Source organism: Equus asinus, chromosome X (genome assembly GCF_041296235.1).
Source record: "Equus asinus isolate D_3611 breed Donkey chromosome X, EquAss-T2T_v2, whole genome shotgun sequence".
NCBI classification, from domain to species: domain Eukaryota; kingdom Metazoa; phylum Chordata; class Mammalia; order Perissodactyla; family Equidae; genus Equus; species Equus asinus.
This window is the reverse complement of record NC_091820.1, coordinates 61,868,574-61,889,100: the sequence shown is the minus strand read 5'-3', so window position 1 is coordinate 61,889,100 and position 20,527 is coordinate 61,868,574. Positions and strand designations below refer to the sequence as shown.

At 35.8% G+C, this 20,527-nt stretch overlaps 1 protein-coding gene across 2 annotated transcripts in view; it reads left to right on the top strand.

Moving 5' to 3' along the window:
* Positions 1-1,207: 1,207 nt before the first annotated feature.
* The window catches only part of LOC106846930 (fibronectin type III domain containing protein 3C1-like), a 61,150-nt gene continuing 41,830 nt past the window's right edge, over positions 1,208-20,527 (top strand). Inside the window, exons 1-9 of one of the 2 annotated variants that reach the window (XM_070502760.1) lie at positions 1,507-1,858; positions 3,059-3,140; positions 13,479-13,651; positions 15,075-15,148; positions 15,801-15,917; positions 16,607-16,729; positions 17,060-17,135; positions 18,613-18,689; positions 20,009-20,285. In XM_070502760.1, the coding sequence (XP_070358861.1) occupies positions 15,837-15,917; positions 16,607-16,729; positions 17,060-17,135; positions 18,613-18,689; positions 20,009-20,285 (634 nt within the window). In that variant the 5' untranslated portion in view covers positions 1,507-1,858; positions 3,059-3,140; positions 13,479-13,651; positions 15,075-15,148; positions 15,801-15,836. Of the gene's footprint in view, positions 1,292-1,506; positions 1,859-3,058; positions 3,141-13,478; positions 13,652-15,074; positions 15,149-15,800; positions 15,918-16,606; positions 16,730-17,059; positions 17,136-18,612; positions 18,690-20,008; positions 20,286-20,527 lie in introns of those variants that run through there. The other variant, XM_070502761.1, reaches the window with a different exon arrangement.

Genomic DNA, 20,527 nt, shown 5'->3' with positions numbered 1-20,527 from the left:
TGATTCAGCAATTTCCTCTTTCATTCGGGGCCGCAGCTGCCGCAGACCCTTAAGAAACAGAATCCACACAATGAAACGGACAAGGAGACAGGTTTGCAAATTGGGAACGCTAATCTCAAGAGAACGGAAGAAAAGGTTGGCGGGTCCCACGACTGCGCAAATGAGTGAATAGCCTGATACAATGAGGTAACGGTCCTGCTGTCAAAGAACTCTGGAGCAGTGGCTCTCTATTCCCGGGCCTGGGCAGGCACACACTGAGTCAATGTCCTTTGATGTCTCTCTTTCAAAGGGCGAGGCTGCAGCGACTGGCAGTTGTGCCGGACAAATCTGGGAAGGACCTGGGAGGACTTTCTGAGTCCCAATAGTCTCAGAACCCTTAGCCACAAGAAAAGGGGGCTGCTCCACAGTCATTCCTAATTCCTTGGCTCAAAGGACTAGAGAAGAACGCGAAAGGGCTACAGAGGGGCCCGCAGAAAAAGTTCCGTCCGTTGTTTAACTTTCCCTGAAGCACAGTGCTTTTCAAGGAGCCCCTTTCGTCCAACCTGGCAGCCTGAGGGGCTCACTTTGCCCTGTCCAACGCTCAGAAGCAGAGGCGTGCCACGTGGAGGTCGTCCCGTGCCCACTGCTGACTCAAGGCGCTGAGGTCTGGGAGCAGCTCCGTTCGCCACCCCAGTTCTTTCCTAGGTAACGTTGCGTGCCCAATCCCAAAGGTGAAGTCCAGGAGTTTCGGGCACACTTAAGGGCATAAGTGCAGAGACGGGGAAGATGGGAAAGAACAGGGTCTCTTTCAGCACTCTGGGAGGGGAGGCAGCCAAGGAACCACCGCCATCCCCTTCCCCCTGACCTGGTGACCTGTCAGGGTTCGCCCTGGGTCTGTGACCTTGCGGAGGCCACAGGAGGCCACTCTTCTTTTTCTTTTCCTCTTTTTCCTTCTTGCCCCTCCCCTCCAAGTCGTTGGGCTTAGGAACAGCTGCTGTTGTGGCTCCTAACTTTGTGCCTTTCTTTTGCCCCCAACGGCTGTTGGCATGCTTAGAGATGCCAAGGGGGCGTAAACAGCCTCCGCGAGGACTTCCGCGCGGGGACTCGTGCGCTGGGAGACCACACGGAAGACGCGGTGGCCGGATGGAACGCGCCGAGTAGCATGCGGCGGCGGTGGGGCGGGGGCGGCGGGGGCGGCGGGGGCGGGGGTTGGGAGGGTGTGGGGCGGGGCCGCCAGGCCTGGAGCTAAGTTCGCCTGTTGCTGGGATGCTGATGGATAGGATTACATGGCTGCTGCGGCCGGTTCAAGGAGGTTAGGGGATATTTTTGGAGGGAAGAGTTTCCGAGTTGAGGGGGAGGGTGAGGGGAGACCAAGGGCTCCTTTTACATCTGGAGCCTCATTTAGATTGGGACCTTATGAAAGGCAGGTTCCCTCGCCAGCCATTGGGTGCCGCGTGGAAGGACCTTCCTTCCACCGCCCCCAACGCCGCGCGCCTGCCGCTCGGGCTACAGAGGTCCCGCCCGCTCCTCTCTTTCTTCGCTTCACCGTTTGTCTTTGTACTTGGTGATTGCTTTTCCAGCCCAGTCTTTTATCTTTCCTAATATCGGACGGGTCACTGTAGCTCGGTCTCTTTTCCTATTCGGAACGCCCTGTCCCGACTAGGAAATACCTGGAGAGTGACCTGCTTTGGGAGAGTCATCTTTTCTTCTGCTTTCTATGTTCCTGGACTTTGCAGCAACTCCAGTGTTCTGTGCAGTTAGTTATAGAAATCTGGAGCTCCTAGGGTTGGAGGACGGTTTTCAGGAAAGACTTCTCTGTTTCTGCCCAGTGTTGATTTTAATCTTGCCTTTTCCCCCCCTTTTCCGTAGACATTGACTGGTAAGTGAACCAGGTGCTTATTTTATTGAAGGGAGAAATGTAGATTCCTTGCGGAATGTACACAAGAGCATTGCCCAGCTCTTGGCATATTTTTTTTTTATTTAACCACCTAAGGGATCAGTATTTGTGGCTTAGGGTGGAGAGGTTGATTTGTTTGGAAATCATTGGGATTTATTTCTTTACCTTTGCATCACACCTTGAGGGCACCAGTTATCATTTCCTTGAATGTTGACTACTTTTCTAAAGCTAAAAGGAAAACTAACTGGTCATGCCCTTGTTTTATCTACCTGTACTTTATTATTATTATTATTATTATTAATTAAAAATTTGAATAGGCACCATGTGAAATCCTTTGAATCGAGTTGTCTAGGTTTCTTTCAGTGGTATACTTGCAAGTTGTTTCTTTCCCAAATTTGTCCTTATATAAGCAATACCTTGACAATAGGACAAATTAATTGTTTTCAAGGAGTTTTGTTGATGCCGAATTCATTTAAGAAAGTAATTATCAGTATCCTATCAAATATTCAAAGGGATCAAGGGCCATAAGCATTAATTCATAACTTACCTTACAGGGAGAAATCAACCCTTTCCTCCCTCTAGTCTCCAGGCACCACTACCCCCCCCCCCCCCCCCCCCCCCCCCGCCCCACTGGCGCCGGCAGCCCCTCCTTGGACATGCTACTCTCTTAGAAGGTTGAAAACATAATGAATATAAGTGAAACGGGATTCTTAAAGTAGTATCTGTCATAAAGAGTGGCTAACAGAAATACCAAGGAGCTTTTATGATTTATTTTTGCAAGTGACCACCACAATTTTTTAGTGTACTTTGTTACTTAAAAAAGCTTTTTTGCAAAGAATGGAAAATTAAACTCTAATTCTTGGAAACTTTTGTTTATATTTTTCTCCACAAGTGATAATATAAATCGCTTTTAATCAAAAATAAAGCAATAAAGTATTCAGGGAGGGAGGCAGATTAAAGATACAGCTAATTTGCATCTTGAGAATACTTTTAAATAACTGTCCTTAATAAAATTAAAAAGTTTTATTTTATACTGCTTTGCAAGCCCAAAAATAGATGACTTATTTGAAAAGTTCCCAATGATAATTTTTCATTGAACACCAAATAGAAACCTGAATGGCTGAATTAGCAAAGCATGGCTTTTTTTGGTAAGTATTTCCATCTGTTTTGTGTCTATCTCAGAGCAAGTGTGTGGTGAAATCTTTCCAGACGGAGGTGGCTCCATGCAGCTCATCACTGCTGAGTGCCAGACTTCAGCAGAAGAGTAAGTACCTTTTGCAGCGTTGACGTCTTTTATTAAACCCTTGAAGCGCTTATTGAAAAATCACTTCCAGCTCCTAATTTAAATTGCTCTGCTTGTCAGCGCAAACCTGACTCATCAGTAGAAACCTGACGTTTTAGGTCCCCAAATCCAATTTTAAACTCTAGGCAAAATTCCTTGTGTTCCCTTCCAGTAGAATTAAACTGACAAAGAAATTTGAATCTCAACCAACTTTCTACTATATTTCAACTGTGCTATAAATTGAAATTGCACTTCATAATGCAATTTGTTCTGGAAATATTGAGGAAAAGTAGATTTATAATGATAAACTTGCCAGCTTTCAAGGTCTCTAAAATCTTAAGATACTGTGTCTCTGTGTGTGGTGGGTTTTATTTGTTTTTGTTTGTTTTGCTATGATTTAGATTTAGAGTTTGGCTCTATCACCAATATTTTCACCTCTAAGTGAAAGTAAAACGTTTCACAAACTCTCCTTGGGTTTTAATTATACTACTTAGTGAATTAAATATTCTAAAAGGAAAAAATGGTGAATTTAAATTTACCAGATATGCTCACTTGGTTTATTTGTTCACTTATTTTTTCTAAAAGTAAGTAGAAAAGGTCTTCTTTCTGCTCTCATCTTTCAACAATTAAAAATAATCTACTCATGCTAAAATTTAAATTTTTGGCATGACTTAAATATACAGTTTTTTGCTTAAGATAATCTATTTTGTCACACATTTTAATGTTCAGCATAATTTTATTTGTAATGATAATTTGAGAACATAAAGTTAGTAGCCTTTCTAAAATTAAAGAATTAATGGCATTTAAAATAACTCTTTTTAATGATAACATCTTGTTTCTCTAATACATAAATGCTATTCTCTTCAACAAAAAAATTAAATGTTTTTTGGAGATTGAAATAATTTTATATAGTCGGAATTATATCACACCAACACAAGGAATGTATATATAGGTATATCAATCTGATGTAATAGTTTGTAACGCTTTCATTCTTTAAAACTATTTCGCCAAAAAGTATCATTAATTTCGTCAAAGGTTTAAAGGGCCACGACCTTCAAACAGAAACTCAAGGGTCTGTCTAGGAATAATAACACATGCAACATATGAATATATGACACCACGGACCTTTGCCAGAACTGAACATTAGTTTTGAATTGTGACTGACATTTGTAGTTCTGGCTTTTCTTGCAGGCCTTAGTTAAAAAAAAAAAAAAAAAACTCGTAACTTAAGTTTCCCTATGGAGAAGCTTTGGAGTTAGAAATGCCATACTAGAGCAGCCAATGATTATCCACTCCTGTGATTCGTGGTGACACCGAAAAACACTTCGCGAAGACTAGAACAACCTTCTATGACATCAGCCTCCGAAGAGTGTGTATCCATCACATACATCCTCAGCTTCCATTAATAACCCAATATTGATCATCTTGGAATTTTTTCCAGTCCTTTCTCAAATCTATTGAGGTACTATATACATATGTATTTTCTATCACAAGTTCTATATATAATCTCAAGTAGGAGTACTACTTGGATGACGTATCCTTGTAGTTCTTCTTTTGATTTGCCTTTTTTTATTGCAGTAACACTGGTTTATAACATTATATAAATTTCAGGTGTACATCATTATATTTCGATTTCTATATAAATTGCATCATGTTTACCAGCCAAAGACCAATTAGAATCCATCACCATACACATGTGCCTAGTCACCCCTTTGGCCCACCTCCCCCGCCCTTCCCCACTGGTAACCACCAACCCAATCTCTGTCTCTATGTGATTGTCTGTTGTTGTTTTTATCTTCTACTTATGAGTGAGATCATACCGTATTTGACTTTCTCCCTCTCACTTATTTCACTTAGCATAGTACCCTCAAGTTCCATCCGTGTTGTCACACATGACTGGATTTCATTGTTTCTTATGGCTGAGTAGTATTCCATTGTGTATATATATACCACATCTTCTTTATCCATTCGTCCCTTGATAGGCACCTAAGTTGCTTCTGAGTCTTGGCTATTGTGAATAATGATGCAATGAACATAGGGGTGTGTGTATCTTTATGTATTTGTGTTTTCATGCTCTTTGGATAAATACCCAGCAGTGGGATAGCTGGATCATATGGAAGTTCTATTCTTAATTTTTTAAAGAATCTCCGTACTGTTTTCCACAGTGGCTGTGCCACTTTGCACTCCCACTAGCAGTGTATGAGAGTTCCCTTTTCCCCACATCCTCTCCAACACTTGTTGTTTCCTGTCTTGTTAATTATGGCCATTCTGATGGGCGTGAGTGAGGTGATATCTCATTGTAGTTTTGATTTGCATTTCCCTGATAGTGATATTGAACATGTTTTCATGTGCCTGTTGGCCATCTGTATATCTTCTTTGGAGAAATGTTTGTTCAGATCTTTTGCCCATTTTTTAATTGAGTTGTTAGTTTTTTTGTTGTTGAGACATATGTGTTCTTTGTATATTTTGGACATTAACCCCTTATCACATATATGCTTTGCAAATATTTTCTCCCAATTGTTGGATTTTCTTTTCATTGTGTTGATGGTTTCCTTTACTATGCAGAAGGTTTTTAGTTTGATGAGGTCCCATTTTTTTATTTTTTCTATTGTTTCCGTTGCCCAATCAAACATGGTACTCGACAATATGCTGCTAAGACCAATGTCAAAGAGCATACTGCCTACGTTTTCCTCTAGGAGTTTTATGGTTTCAGGTGTTACTTTCAAGTCTTTAATCCATTTTGAGCTAATTTTTGTGCATGGTGTAAGATAATGGTCTACTTTCATTCTTTTGCATGGGGCTGTCCAGTTTTCCCAGCACCATTTGTTGAAGAGATTTTCCTTTCTCCATTGTATGTTCTTGGCTCCCTTGTCGAAATTTAGCTGTCCACAGATGTGTGGATTTATTTCTGGGCTCTCAATTCTGTTTCATTGATCTGTGTGTCTGTTTTTGTGCCACTATCATGCTGTTTTATTTACTATAGCTTTGTAGTATATTTTGAAATCCAGGAGTGTGATACCTCCAGCTTTGTTTTTTTTCTCAGGATTCCTTTGGCTATTCGAGGTCTTTGATTTGTCTTTAAAACCATTTCTTCAGCTTTCAAGTCAGGGGAGAGGAGGATCTTGATTCTGGTATTCCGTTATTTGCTGTACAGATGCAAATTTTTACTAGATTTCCCTCTCATTTCCTCTTTTTATGAAATAATGTGTTTTAGTTTTGAAAGTTAGAGTAATTTTAGAAAATTTGAAAAATAGAGAAAACTTATTTTTAAAAATATATCACTTATAATCCCACCCAATCAGCAATAGCCACTGGTAAAATCTTAGTATATTTCCATCTAATCTATTTTCTATGCATATATGTATATACATGTGTAAATATATTAGTCATAATTGGATGCATGCTATGTATAGTTTTATATTTAGTCATATTTACCCAACAGTGTCTCTTGGGTATTTTCCCATGTCTTCAGAATTTATTAAGCTCCAGTGGTACTCATTCCTTCTCATCCTTTTGCTTTCTATACCAAAGTCCTAACTTTTGAAGTCAACCTTTAAGTATACTTGTTTTATTGATATTTGGGATCATTTTTGTATCTCAAATGATGAGTTATTTCAATATATATTTCACTGATGTGCAAATATAGTCTGCTCAAGAGTTGTTTGTGTCTCTTTTGGTTTAACATTGCCTGTTTATGAAAGTCATCCAAAATACTTAAATTTTATGTAGCGTTTTTTAAAATTATTCTCAATATCTTTCAAAATGTATTCTAAGCAAAAATTTTTAACCAGAACCCCTGTTAGAGTTTTGACTTTAAAATTCTGTTTTCACTCATATAAATTAATAATAGCATATTAAATCTCTGGCTTTAAAAAAATCCATTCTTTACATTTATTTTTTAATTTTTATTTATTTATTTATTTTGAGGAAGATGAGCTTGGAGCTAACATCTGCTGCCAATTCTCCTCTCTCTCTCTCTTTTTTTTTTTTTTTTGCTGAGGAAGATTGGCCCTGAGCTATCATCCATGCCCATCTTCCTCTATTTTATATGTGGGATGCCTGTCACAGCATGACTTGATAAGCAGTACACAGGTCCACGCCTGGCATCCAAACCAGCAAACTCCAGGCCGCTGAAGCAGAGCATGTGAACTTAACTGCTGTGCCACCGGGCTGGCCCCTAATTTTTATTTTTTTATTGAAATATATTTGACATATGACATTGTGTAAATTTAAGGTGTACAGCATGTTAATTTGATACATTTATATATTGTAGTATGATTGCCATTGTAGCAATAATAAGCACCTCTGTTATGTTATGTAATTATCCCTTTTTTAGTGGTTGGAATAATTCTAGTCTCTCAGCAAGTTTGATGATTATTACACAATATTGTTGTCTATATTCACTATACTGTTCATTAGATCTCGAGGACTTATTTACTACTCATTGCAAGTTTGCACCCTTAAACAACATCAGTTCTATTCCCTCACCCCTCATCCCCTTGTAACCACCATTTTACTCTCTGTTTTTAGGAGTTCAGCTTTTTTAGATTCCACATATAAGTGATAGCATACAGTATTTGTCTTTCTTATCTATGGCTTTTGTCTGACTTATCTCACTTAGCATAATGTCCTCAAGGTCCAAAAAATCCATTCTTTATAATTGCACGTAGCAACTTGAAAATTTAAAATACTTTATGTGAATTTTTTACATTTTACTCTCCAATATTACCTCTTGTGTCCACTTTTAGGAAAACATCTCAATGATATTTATTCTTTATAATTCTCATCCTAATTCTTTATTAGAATATATTTTTATCAACCTACCCATCTGAGTGAGAAGATGGCACAATAAATGATAAAAAAATTTATATGTGACTTTCTTCTGAAACAATTATTATTTTTTCAAAATTCTGAAAACTTTATCAGTCAAGCCACAATCATTCGAATGTTATGAATAAGCATTTGTAAAGTTAAGTAGTTTTGAAAATCTTTTGGTTCACAATAGGTGATATATATGTGTATACAGGCATAGTGTGTCTGTGCGTATGTATCTGGCCTGTGTCTGTCTTGGTACTATGTCATTGATCTTTCACATTCTCCCGGGGTTGCTCTAAATTCCAATGGGGCCTGTTGGAGGTATTTCAGTAAGAATAACTTTATTCCCTCAGAGGCCCTTATTTAAAGCAGAGCAGCACTATTGAAGTAGGAAGACAGTGATTAATAGGCCTCCAATTTTAGGAAAGGAAATTTTAAAGTTAAGGGCTATAGTAATTGCTCTATATAACAACAAAGAGGCTCTATATAACAACAAAGAGGGTTGAAACTTTGGAGAATTGTTACTTGCATTCCGTGACTTCAGTGTGTAAAAGATTATTTTGCTTAATATTTGTATATATTGTTATTTACTTTACATTATATAATCTATATATTTATATACTTATTTTCTATTCAAATTCCATATAAATATTTACATATATATTTATAGTATATGTATACTTCATATAATCTTCTAACCTAGTTGAACATTCATAAGATAACAAAAGGCCTTTGATCTTAGTTAATAAACACATTTCCCAGCTCACTTAAAATCTCATTTATCTGTGATAATTTCAAACACCGATCTCTCCCTTTCCTGACTAATTCTGAACTTATTGTCTGTATCATATAATTTAATTTTTCAATTTATTCAGTTAAGCATTTTGATTTATATAGGTGACTCCCATTTTACAAACAAGTATATTTTTTAAATGTGTAGGCTTATGAATCTTGACCCCATCGTGCATTTTCCAAAAGAAATAATGTTATAAGATGGTAGAGTCCAGGGCCAGCGCCAGAAAGCTTATTCAACACATCGTGAAGCCAAAATGCTCTATATCTGTAATGACAAATAGTAAGAACATAGTATTCTTACATTGTTAGTAACTAAAACACGGGAGACGCAAAGTACTTTAAAATCCTTTGTTATTGAAAATTGAATAATGGTACATGAGGGGAGAAAGAGACTAAATTAAAGGACAATGAAAAATTAGTAGCTGAAGACATGGGAATTCTTAGGAAACTTCTGGGTAGGTGGGTGGATGGCACTTATCGGCCATATATAATTTCACTTTTAAACTTAACACTTTGTTTTAGATTTATCACCAGAACTACTCTTTATTAGAAATATAATAAGGTTTTTTCCTTCCTTAGGCCCACAAATTACAGAGGAATTTTCTGGGGGACTTGTGCAAGAGTTGGGAGACCAAAGAAATAGGATGTAATGTGAGAAAAATCTTGTCTGTGGTGGAATTAACTAAATGGAAAAACTATAGACTACAGGGTGAACTAGTTTAGGGGATGAATTGGATAGAAAATGATCTTAAGTCAATTATCTTTTTGGCCAACAGATGATATCAGGCCCAAGAGTTAGGCTGGAGGGGTGTGGGCAGGGCAGGAGACAGAACTCAGGAAATGACTACATTGTATTGTCTTATTTGTTTTATTTTTAAACACCCTTCCACAAAAGAAAAACTTACATTTGAGATCAGAAAATGTACAGTATCTTTCTTTTGTATCCCACACCATACAAAACACAAGCTAATCATATAATATATGCTCAACATGTAACAGCACAATAAAATGCCTACTTCATAGGTTTATTGTTAGGATTCAATGAGTTAATGTATGCATAATACTTAGAACAGTGCCTGGCACATGGCAAGAGAGCAATATGTGTTTATTATTATTATAATTATTACTACTATTACTATTACTACTATTATTAGCTTTCTTTGATTAAACCTCTTGCACACATCCCTGTGAGTTAAAAAGATGAAATTTGACCAGCCAACCTAATTAGAAGTTACCTTACAGTAGATGCAAACTTTAACCTTGGCCTCAGAAATAAACTGGTCTTTTGAATGTGGAACTGAGGTTGGGCTGAAAGAAGCATGGAGATAAGCTCCAACTATATCATCTGATGTTGACTGACTTCTTTGTGCCCTCTTAGTGAAAACCTAGAAATCTTGACAATTTTGCATTGTTCCCATGGCTGCATCCCTCACAGCCCATTTCCATGATCCTGATCCAATCATTTTATTCATGAGAAATTTTACTTGAAATGTACTTCTGATGGGTAATAGTAGACAATTTTACTTTTTACTTCTTTGGTTTAAATGAAATAGACTTCTCTGAAAAAAGCCACCTATAAATTTTAAAATGTGTAATACATACACTAGATGGCTTTTATAGACCTACTTTTATCTTCAAAGCGGTGATTTTTCATTTTTAACTTTGAAACACATACATCTGTTAATCTTAGATATCAATAAATCAGAGACTTTAGAGACAATTATTCCTTTAGATATTACACTATATTTATTATTTAAAGTGTTCTCCCTTCCTTGAAAATTGAATATTTGATTTTGAATATTTGTAAATAGGAATATTTTTAAATTACTGCCTACTCGAGTACGACATTTTCAGGTAGAAGATTCATTATTTGTTCAAAATTTATTTTTTCCAATTTTATTGAGATATAATTGGCACATATCGTGTAGGTTTAAAGTGTACAACATGATAACTTGATATGTGTATATATTGTGAAATGATTGTCACAATAGGCTTAGTTAACACATTCATTGCCTCACATAATTACCTTTTTCGTGTGTGGTAAGAACCCATAAGATTTATTCTCTTAGCAACTTTCGTGTATATAATATGGTATTGTTAACTATAGTCACCGTGCTGTATATTAGATCCCCAGAACTTACTCATCTTATAGCTGGAAATTTGCACCCTTTGACCAACATCTCCCCAGTTCCCCCACCTCCCTGGCAACCACCAATCTACTCTATGTTTCTATGAATTTGTTTTTTTTAGATTCCACATATAAGTGAGATCATACAGTATTTGTCTTTCTCTGTCTGAGCTATTTTAGTTAACATAATGCCCTCAAGGTCCATCCATGTTGTCACAAATAGCAGATTTTCTTCGTTTCTATGGCTGAATAATATTCCATAATACCAATTTTTTTTTTCACACATTCATCCATTGATGGATACCTGGGTTGTTTCCATGTCTTGGCTATTTTTAATAACACTTCAATGAATGCAGGGGTGCAGATATCTCTTCAAGATAGTGATTTTATTTCCTTCAGATATATACCCAGAAGTAGGATTTCTGGAACATATATAGTTCTGTTTTTAATTTTTTGAAGAACGACCATACTGTTTTCCATAGTGACTGCACCAATTTACATTCTCACCAACAGTGCACAAGGGTCACCTTTTCTCCACATCCTCACCAACACTTGTTGTACCTTGTCTTTTTGATAATATCCATTCTAACAGGTGTGAGGTGATATCTCCCAGACTTCCACATTGGCACTCTTGTCTGTGGGTGATTGTCAAAATCGGTGCTTTTGGGAAGGGATGAGGATGGTAAAAAAGACTCTTATTCTGCCATGTTAGTGACATCACTCCATTTAACATTTCTTAAGTGCTTACTATGTTCTAGGCAATGCAGAATACAAACATAAACAAGACTTGCCTAATAAGGGGCAAAGCAGGAATGCGACCTCGGGTCTTTTGACTCTCAGACTTACTGCTATATAACCTGCAATTTTACCTTCTCTGAGAAGAAACTCAAATAATGATAATATGATCACGTTTTCTTTCACTAAAATTCAGTTTGCCTGATCATTGGCTTACATAAGTAATATTGATTTCAAGGGAAAACAGAATATACTTTTTATCAAGCTAGAAGTTAAATTTAAGCTGCAGTTCTTTGGCAAGAGTACATTCTAGACATGGTTTCTTAAAATAATTTATTTCCAATTTTAGAAACAGTTATTTGTGACTTTAGAATTGGACCTTTAGGGGCCAGCACAGTGACGTAGTGGTTAAGTTCATGTACTGCACTTCGACAGCCCGGGGTTCACTGGTTTGGATCCTGGGCACGCACCTACACAACTGCTCATCAAGCCATGCTGTGGTGGAATCCCACACAGAAGAACTAGAAGGACTTACAACTAAGATATGCAACTGTGTACTGTGGCTTAGGGGAGAATAAAAAAGAGGAAGATTGGCAACAGATGTTAGCTCAGGGCCAATCTTCCTCACCAAAAAGCATTCCTTAAAAAAAAAAAAATCTGGGGGCTGGCCCCGTGGCCAAGTGGTTAAGTTCGCACGCTCCGCTGCAGGCGGCCCAGTGTTTCCTTGGTTTGAATCCTGGGCGCAGACATGGCACTGCTCATCAAACCACGCTGAGGCAGTGTCCCACATGCCCCAACTAGAAGTACCCACAACGAAGAATATACAACTATGTACTGGGGGGCTTTGGGGAGAAAAAGGAAAAGAAATAAACTCAAAAAAAAAATCTGACTGCTGAAATTGGACTTTTATAAGGTTGTTATAGGGAACTTTATCTGAAGAATGATACATTTGAAGGAAAAAGTAGGAAACACAAGTGCTTATGGACCAAAACTATGTATTCTGAATTGAAATACCCCAATTATGAAGTTGTATGGAAATTCTGAGCCTAAGAGTTAATTCTGGAAAATAAACATTGCTTCTTAATCAGGCTAAGTATTTGTGGTATTTTCCCACTTTTTAAAAAGGTTGAAAATAGTGTCTAAGGTTCACATATTTCTTTCAAAATGATCGTACATGGCATAATATAAAGTGTGTTTAAATTAATTCTGAAGTTATACTTATGTTGTAGCACATACACAACTGGACGTTAATCTATTTTTAAATCATTTAAGGATGTCTATTTTCTCACTATAAGATAAATGTTTAATATTGACATCTGACCAATAATTGAATTAAACTCTATGAAAATTCAACTCTATGAAAATTCATAAATCAGAGTACTTCCTTGTAGTCCTTGCCCTATTGATGCACTCGATTTTAGTGCTCCTTGTCTATAGTCACATGGTTTAGCTTGGGCTTCATGCCGTGAGGCACAAAAACCCTTTATTGCAACATGCAGTAGGGCATCAACACTGTTTAAGTGTAGCATTCTCTATGCATTTATGGAACTGTGAGGGTACTTAAGTTTAGACTCAGCTTGAAATTAAAACTATCAGAACTAGTAAGAAGCCTGAGTCTGTCTATTTTAACATTTTTCTCCCCAGGTTATAAGGGGGGTTTTTTTGCTTCTAAGGAAGCTAGGTTTTTTCATTTTTCTGTGTTCTGTAATTCCTTGTTTCAACCAGAGTTAATGATTTTGTTCATACACAGAGTTTATTAAGACCGATGTTTGAGGATTTGTGTTTCACTTGTAGTAATGCCACTCAACATTTTGTGCTTTTTCTCATATAGTATTTTCTCTTGTTAGAGCTACTTCGTGTTAAAACATCACATATATAGTCCAACTCCAGTGCAAAGTAACAGGGGAATAATGGTAAATTTGTGAAGAGAATAGAACAGCAAAGTGGAGGCTTCCATGGTATTTCATCAAGAGATTTCAAGAGTCTGAAAGGCAAAATTATTAAAGCTGCATTGAAAAAGGTAATTCACCTTATAAAGTAGCCTAGTGATCTACCTAATGAGATGGGAAATAGATTTTGTTGGGGAGAAGTATTTAATGAAGCAACCCTAGAAATTCTCTACATGGGAAAAAAATCTTCGGCAACCAAGCTTTTGTCAAATTGTCCTTCATTATGTAGTTATTTATCTTACTTGAATATAATGGATAAAAGCTGCACTTAAAGCAGATGTTGAATTAGGTTCTAAATAAGAAAATTATATGTTATATTGCCTTTATTCTACCTTTTTATGTAATAATACTGATATATCTATAAAAATTACTAAGGTCTATAGTTTCTGCATTTTGATTATTCAGTATTTTTATTGTATATTCCAAAAAGGATAAATGTATCTTCATAAAAAAGTAATTGTGATACCATCCTTACTCTTAAATTTTGGTTGTTCTCATATAAATAATTGGTCATAACATTGATAGAAATTGAAGATCTAAACACGAATTTAGCATTTAACTTTAAAATGATAAAAGTAATGACTAAAACATAAGGGGAAAGAACAAGAAGTTCTCCAACTTCTAAAAGGAAATTTGCTCCTTTATGTAATAGAGATCATTTAGCCTGTAAAACTGAGGTACTGAGAACAATCTCTCTGAATGGGGCACTTAGTCATATATAACATTGACATGTTAACAGGTAGGAACTTTTAAAGCATTTGTGTTTTAGGGAATCTAATATCAATTAGTTTTAGTTTTAAAACTTCTCAGTTTTTGCTGAAGGAAAGTTATGTACCTCGGGCTGTCTACTTTGAATCTGTTGATGTATGGATGTCACCAAGATTGAATCAATGATTAAATTAATTCTAGCTCTAAGTTGGTGCACAGCTATAGAAAAGATAAAGAGGTGAAACAGTAAAACCTATTAATTTGACAGACCACGTGTACCAATGATTGGAAGTTCTGATGAAACTTTCCAATAAGTTCCAATAAGGGATGGGAGGGGATATATATCTACACACAAAAATAGTTGTTGCCACAGTCTCTATTTTTTAAATGCCGTTGTAGGTTGTTTCAAATCTTGACCAATCTAGTCATTAGAATGAGCTAGAGAGCAATGACTGTTGCCATGAATGAAGCAAATTTTCTGGTGATGCAAGAGAGATTTAAATTAGCCTAAGGTGCTTTTCACTGTTGAATGGAAATTTAAAAACATTAAACTCGTACCTATTTCGTATAACCCTAACCTAAGAGAACATTCACATTTTCCTGCTAGATACATTCCGTATTTCTTTATGACTCTCAACAGTTTTCTTTTCAAAAAACTTAAGTCTTTCGTTTATGGAAACCTGTATTCACAAGTAAAAAGTCTCCTAAGACTACATCAAAAACCTTGGTAAGGAAATGATTCAGTAGTGACTAGAATTATGACATAGTGAACATTCTTTGCATCAGCGTTACCAAGGAGTTGTAGAACCACAGCAGTCACTGCGTTGGGAGGACTCGCCTACCTCCAAGAGATTCCCCTTGTAAGTATCCTCTTTCTCTACCTTCAAAGTCATATTTTTCTTTTTGGTTTTTGTCCAAGTGTTTATGGAATCAAGGACCTAGACTATTACACCATATTCTGTCCCTTGGTGCCATTTCCACATGAAGTATTTGAATCTGGAAAATATTTTAAAAGTTTGAGTTTGAAGCTTTGGATTATGTTTAAGATATTCGGTTTTAGTATCTGAAAGAGTTAAGGTAAATATCTATGTTCGTATCATTTTTAAACAGATCTAGTTAATTTGAATAGCCTTCTAAGCAATGTGAAGTCATATTTGGCAGTTAACTTCGTAGACTGGAAATTAACTGAACTTTATCTGAGTGGATCAAATGACCAATGACTTGATTAACTAAACCATTCTTCACACTGTGAAATGGAGTTATCTTTATTTGTCTTCATGAGTGAACAGTGAACAAGTCAAAACTCTTGACTCCAAATTTTATATTCTTTCATTTATGAAGACCAATGATTATTCTGAAATGTTGCCATAAAACAATTTCAGTTAAGCAAACATTTCTGGAGAGAAAAAATATTTAAGATGGCTTTTCTCAGGAGTATTTCATCAGGTTTTGTCATTTAAAATCACTAATTTAACTTCATTTGATTAATTTAAGATTCCACTTTCTTTTTAGAAACATCACTTATTGTGAAAGCCAGTATTTTTAGACATGACTGAACAGGGGCCAGCACCTACTCCTGCTGAAATACCTCCTGTAGCTCCAGTTATCAGTTGGGATCCCGTGCATCACGTAAGGGTAGTTTTACTTTTCTTTTTCATTATAACTAGTCAGATTTTTCTTGATCCAGTGTTAGCTTCTATTTAGAAAAAGTATGTTTTTATGACGGGTACTTCTTATGATTGGTCACTTAGTTTGGAAGTTTTTAATCTTTTCACCAACATTGATTTATCTTCCTTGTCGCCTTTTTAAAATTGTTTGAGAGGCATTTACCACCAGCTTAGGTCACATATAACCTCCTTTGGGGTTGATTTAGCTACTTTTTCAGCCTCCCCTGATCAGCTCAAAAGTCATGGTGTTGTATCTTAAAGTTGATACTACCCACAATTTCTTCTGATGAATAGTTTAAAAATATGACTCTGTTGCAGACTAAAGTTCCTTCATACTCACTCACAGCACTGAGTTCAGCTTTCTAATATTTACAAGTATTGTTTTGAGCAGCAATGACTGCTACCTATGGGATTGGTCTACAGAAAGAAAGAGAGGGTATAGTTTAGATTTAGCATTTACTCATTTAATCTATTCAAGAAAAGTCTTATCTACATATGTAATGTCAAGAGAGTGCTTCACTTTTCTTTGGAGTTAAAAAAGAATCAGCAAATAGTGTACTTCTAACTTATACTTTTGTTTGACATCACCACATCAAAGTGAACTGAGATAAAAAATGATCTTACTGAAATTAAAATTACTTTTTTTACTAGATGGAGAATTATCCTATGGACACCACTGTTGCAACACAGTATACTAGTAATTATTCACAAATGATGACTCATCCCAAGAGATATACCAGATGGCCTTCTGGTCCTCAATACCGGATACAACAAGTATGTCTGAATTTTACCTTCAGATAAGTTTTGTTTTCTGCTTTTCATGTTTTGAAGGGCTTTTCGGGGATGGGGGTTGGTCTTCCCATCTCAGTGCACCTATTTTTTATGACCTTATATTAAGTTTTGCTTGGATGGGGGAAGACCTGTTCTTACTTAGGGATATTGAATTTCTCCTAAGAGTTCGTTAATCCAATCGTACCCTTCTCCTTGAACATTTCAAGATTCCCAATAATTAGTGAGTCTGAGTATTTTTCAAAAAAACAATAGTGATTTTTTCATAGATTAATTAACAGAAAAGTACATCATCAAAGAATGGTTTATTTCTAGATTATATTGGTGCAAGTTAACCCTGGGGAGACCCTCACCATCAAGTCTAATGACGGGAACATTCAGAATATTCAAGGTGAGTAAAAGTATAATTAGATGTGTGTTGTTTGATATCAAATAGACTGAACTTAAATATCTGTGAAATGACTTTACTAGCAATCTATTCCACTAATATCCTTTCCTGTTTGAGCCAGATTGAATGCTCTTAAATTTACACGTTCCTAATAGCAGCATAGCATCAATAGAACCACCAAAGCTCATTTTGCTAGTCTTACTAGAGATCTTCATGTAAGGTACTTTTAAAAATTGAAGATTAATTCAAGAATTCTATTTGAAAACGTCCAGATTTTGGAGATATTGACAGCCACGGATAGTTTTGGACTATTCTCCTATAGGAGATGACTGCTGAGGACTTCAGACAGCTCATTCATTCATGCATGCAACAAGTATTACTTTAGGGCCTAGCATGTTCCAGCACTATACTAGACATTTAAGATAGAACAATGTACAGGAGGTGGTAAAATTATTTATATATGTATATGCATATATGTATGTAGATATGTAGATATGTATACGTATACATATATAAAAATTTTCTATATATGCATACTATATATATAGCAAATGTATAGCATATAGAATCGCTTCAGTAGTAACATAAAATTAATAAATATTTACTTCGCATAAGATTTACTATTATTTCAGAGTGAAATGATTGTGTCTGTTTTTATGCCAATTATTTTGTATCCTAAAGTGATGTTGAGCTGTCTTGAAAATTTTTCAAAACGTTATCATTTAGCAATGGATTCCATGTAGCAACTATGTAAAGTTTATCATGAACTCATATTTATTATTTTCCTCATTATTAAAAGCAAATTACCATTCTAGGACTTGACAGCCACATATATTATTTTTAGAACTAAGCACTAATTCTAATAATTTCAGATAAACAAAAAAATGACGACATATGAAAGTCTCCATTGTGTGTTGTATTTCTAGTTCCTATGTGAACTGTATGTTTAAGACAGTAAGAATATCTAGTAGAAAAGTAGGGTATCACATGAATAACATTGCATCCTCTATATTGTGCTGTTTTCTAAAAACTACTTCACTTTATTATTATAGGTGAAAAAACTTAAAATGAAAATTGATTTAATTTTCATTATGTAACCTCACTGTAAGAAATATATTTTATGGTACAGAGTAAAATTTCTATTACTCAGTATATAACTATGATAAGTGAAAAAGAATGGGTAAGTAAAAGTACAATTATACTGAAAGGCTGTAGTTCATTTTTATTAGCAGTTAGAATTTGTTGACACTTTTATAATATAAATGTACCCAATCTCCATTATGTGCTTTGGTTATTTTCCATCTGTTGTGCTGAATTTGTATTGATTCATCTACATTCTTACCTAGTCTCCTTTGCAAGTAAACACTTTCAAAATGGCTGGCTACTGTTAATAAAGCTTAGAGATGATTTTCACTGTGCAAAGTTAAATAAACTTAGTTTAAAGTTATTAAAGAATTTACTAATTATAATTCTCTTTTAGGACCCGCTGATGTACCTCTGATGTCACCAAGTGGTACTTTGCCACCAATATATCTTCCTCCTGGTTACATGTCTCAGGTAGACTAGTGTGGTTTTATTTGGTGTTTAGCACTAAATCATCATTTAACAACTTTCATTATGTCTATATGTTAAGGGAACTTCTGGAATACCATTTATTCATTTTGTTATCATCATTGCTAAAAAGCAATTGCAGTGATGTTGAACAAAACCACCCTTAGATTGCCTTGTAAATAATGCCTTATTCATCTAATGAATTCCTATCTCTCCATATTGATTAATCGTGCTTTGTTTTTCGTTTCTGAGCACTTTAACCAATCTTAATTATCTATTACAATTGCTACAGTAATGGCTTCTGATAGTGTGTGGACTTAGGTCCCTAAAATTACTAAGTATTTTCAATTCACTAGTATTTCATTCTCAATTGCCAGACTACAGATGTACTTTTAAAAAATTCCTCAAATATTTATCAAGCACCTAATATAGGCAGGGAGATATGGTTCCTATAGAAGTTAAGATATTCCATGGTCTCAGAAATTTTGTAATTGAGAATATGTCTCTTTCTGTTGCACAGCTGCCGAGATCAAGAACACACCAAATAAGTTGATATAATATGGTTTGATTCTAAACGGAATTATCTATTTGAGCAATATCTAACAAAAATACAAATGCATATACCTTTCCACCCAACGATTGCACTTTGGGGAATTTATCCTACAGATGTATTTTCACAAATCTGGAATAATAAATGTACAAGATTATTCATTATGATGTTGTTTGTAATCACAAAAGGCTGGAAACAACCTCTTGCTTGTTAACGGGGGACTGTGTAGTATATTGACACAGTGGAGCACTGTGCAGCTGTGCAAAAGAAAATAGGGAAGCTGTATGTACTGATATAGAAAGGTCTTCGAGATATATTGCTAAGTATAAAAAGCAAGGTACAGAATAGTACAAATAATGCTACCTTTTATGTAATAAAGAGGAGGAAAAATAAGAATTTGTATCCTTATTTGCTTGTATACATAAAGAAATTCTGGAAGGAGTCATAAGAAACTAAGAACAGTAGTTATCTACTGGGGGCATCTAGCAGAAAAGGGTTAGAAGGGAAACTGTTCATGTGTATTTTTTATACTTTATGGTTTTGAATCATGTCAATATATTATCTATTGTCAAAAATTACCTTTTTGAAAACTATACATGTGGGAAAAAGGAAGAATTACCTTGCCTCCTGTTTGACGTAGTTTCACTTGACTGTTGGTTTTTGATCCTTTAGGTTTTCTAAATTAAGAGCACGGGATGTAAATCAAAAACTTAGTAGGAAAAATGCTGATTTTATGGATTCTAATATGTTTATATGATCCTGTCTTCTGTCTTAGGTGGTGGAAGAGAATGGGATTCGCAAAATTATCGTTGTGCCTCAGACAGTAGACTATCACAGGACCATGCCTCCTCCTATACAAAATGTATCACACTTCATTGCACCACCCTCTTCTCTGTATCCACAAGCCCCTCAGCTGATGTATCCCACAGCTCAAAGGGAATTTCCACCACCTTACATCCAAGAGCCTGTGCCACAGCAGCTACCACCACCACCACTGCCACCCCCACCCCCATTGCCACCACCAGCAACATTTGTATACCACGAGCAAAATGGTAATATGTAATTTTCTTAAAAAGGAACTATTTTGAGTTTCTTAAAAGTAACAGCTTTGGGCAATTATTAAAGTGAAAAAAGTAGAAGATAGTAACATTTCCATGAATGATTGCATTTCACGCATGTATATTAGGATTGATGACAGTAAGTACTGGCTTGTGTCTCAGGCAAAATGCTCATAAACAGAATTTTCTATAAATTTTTTATACTTTGATATAGCATGTGATTTGTGATATTTACT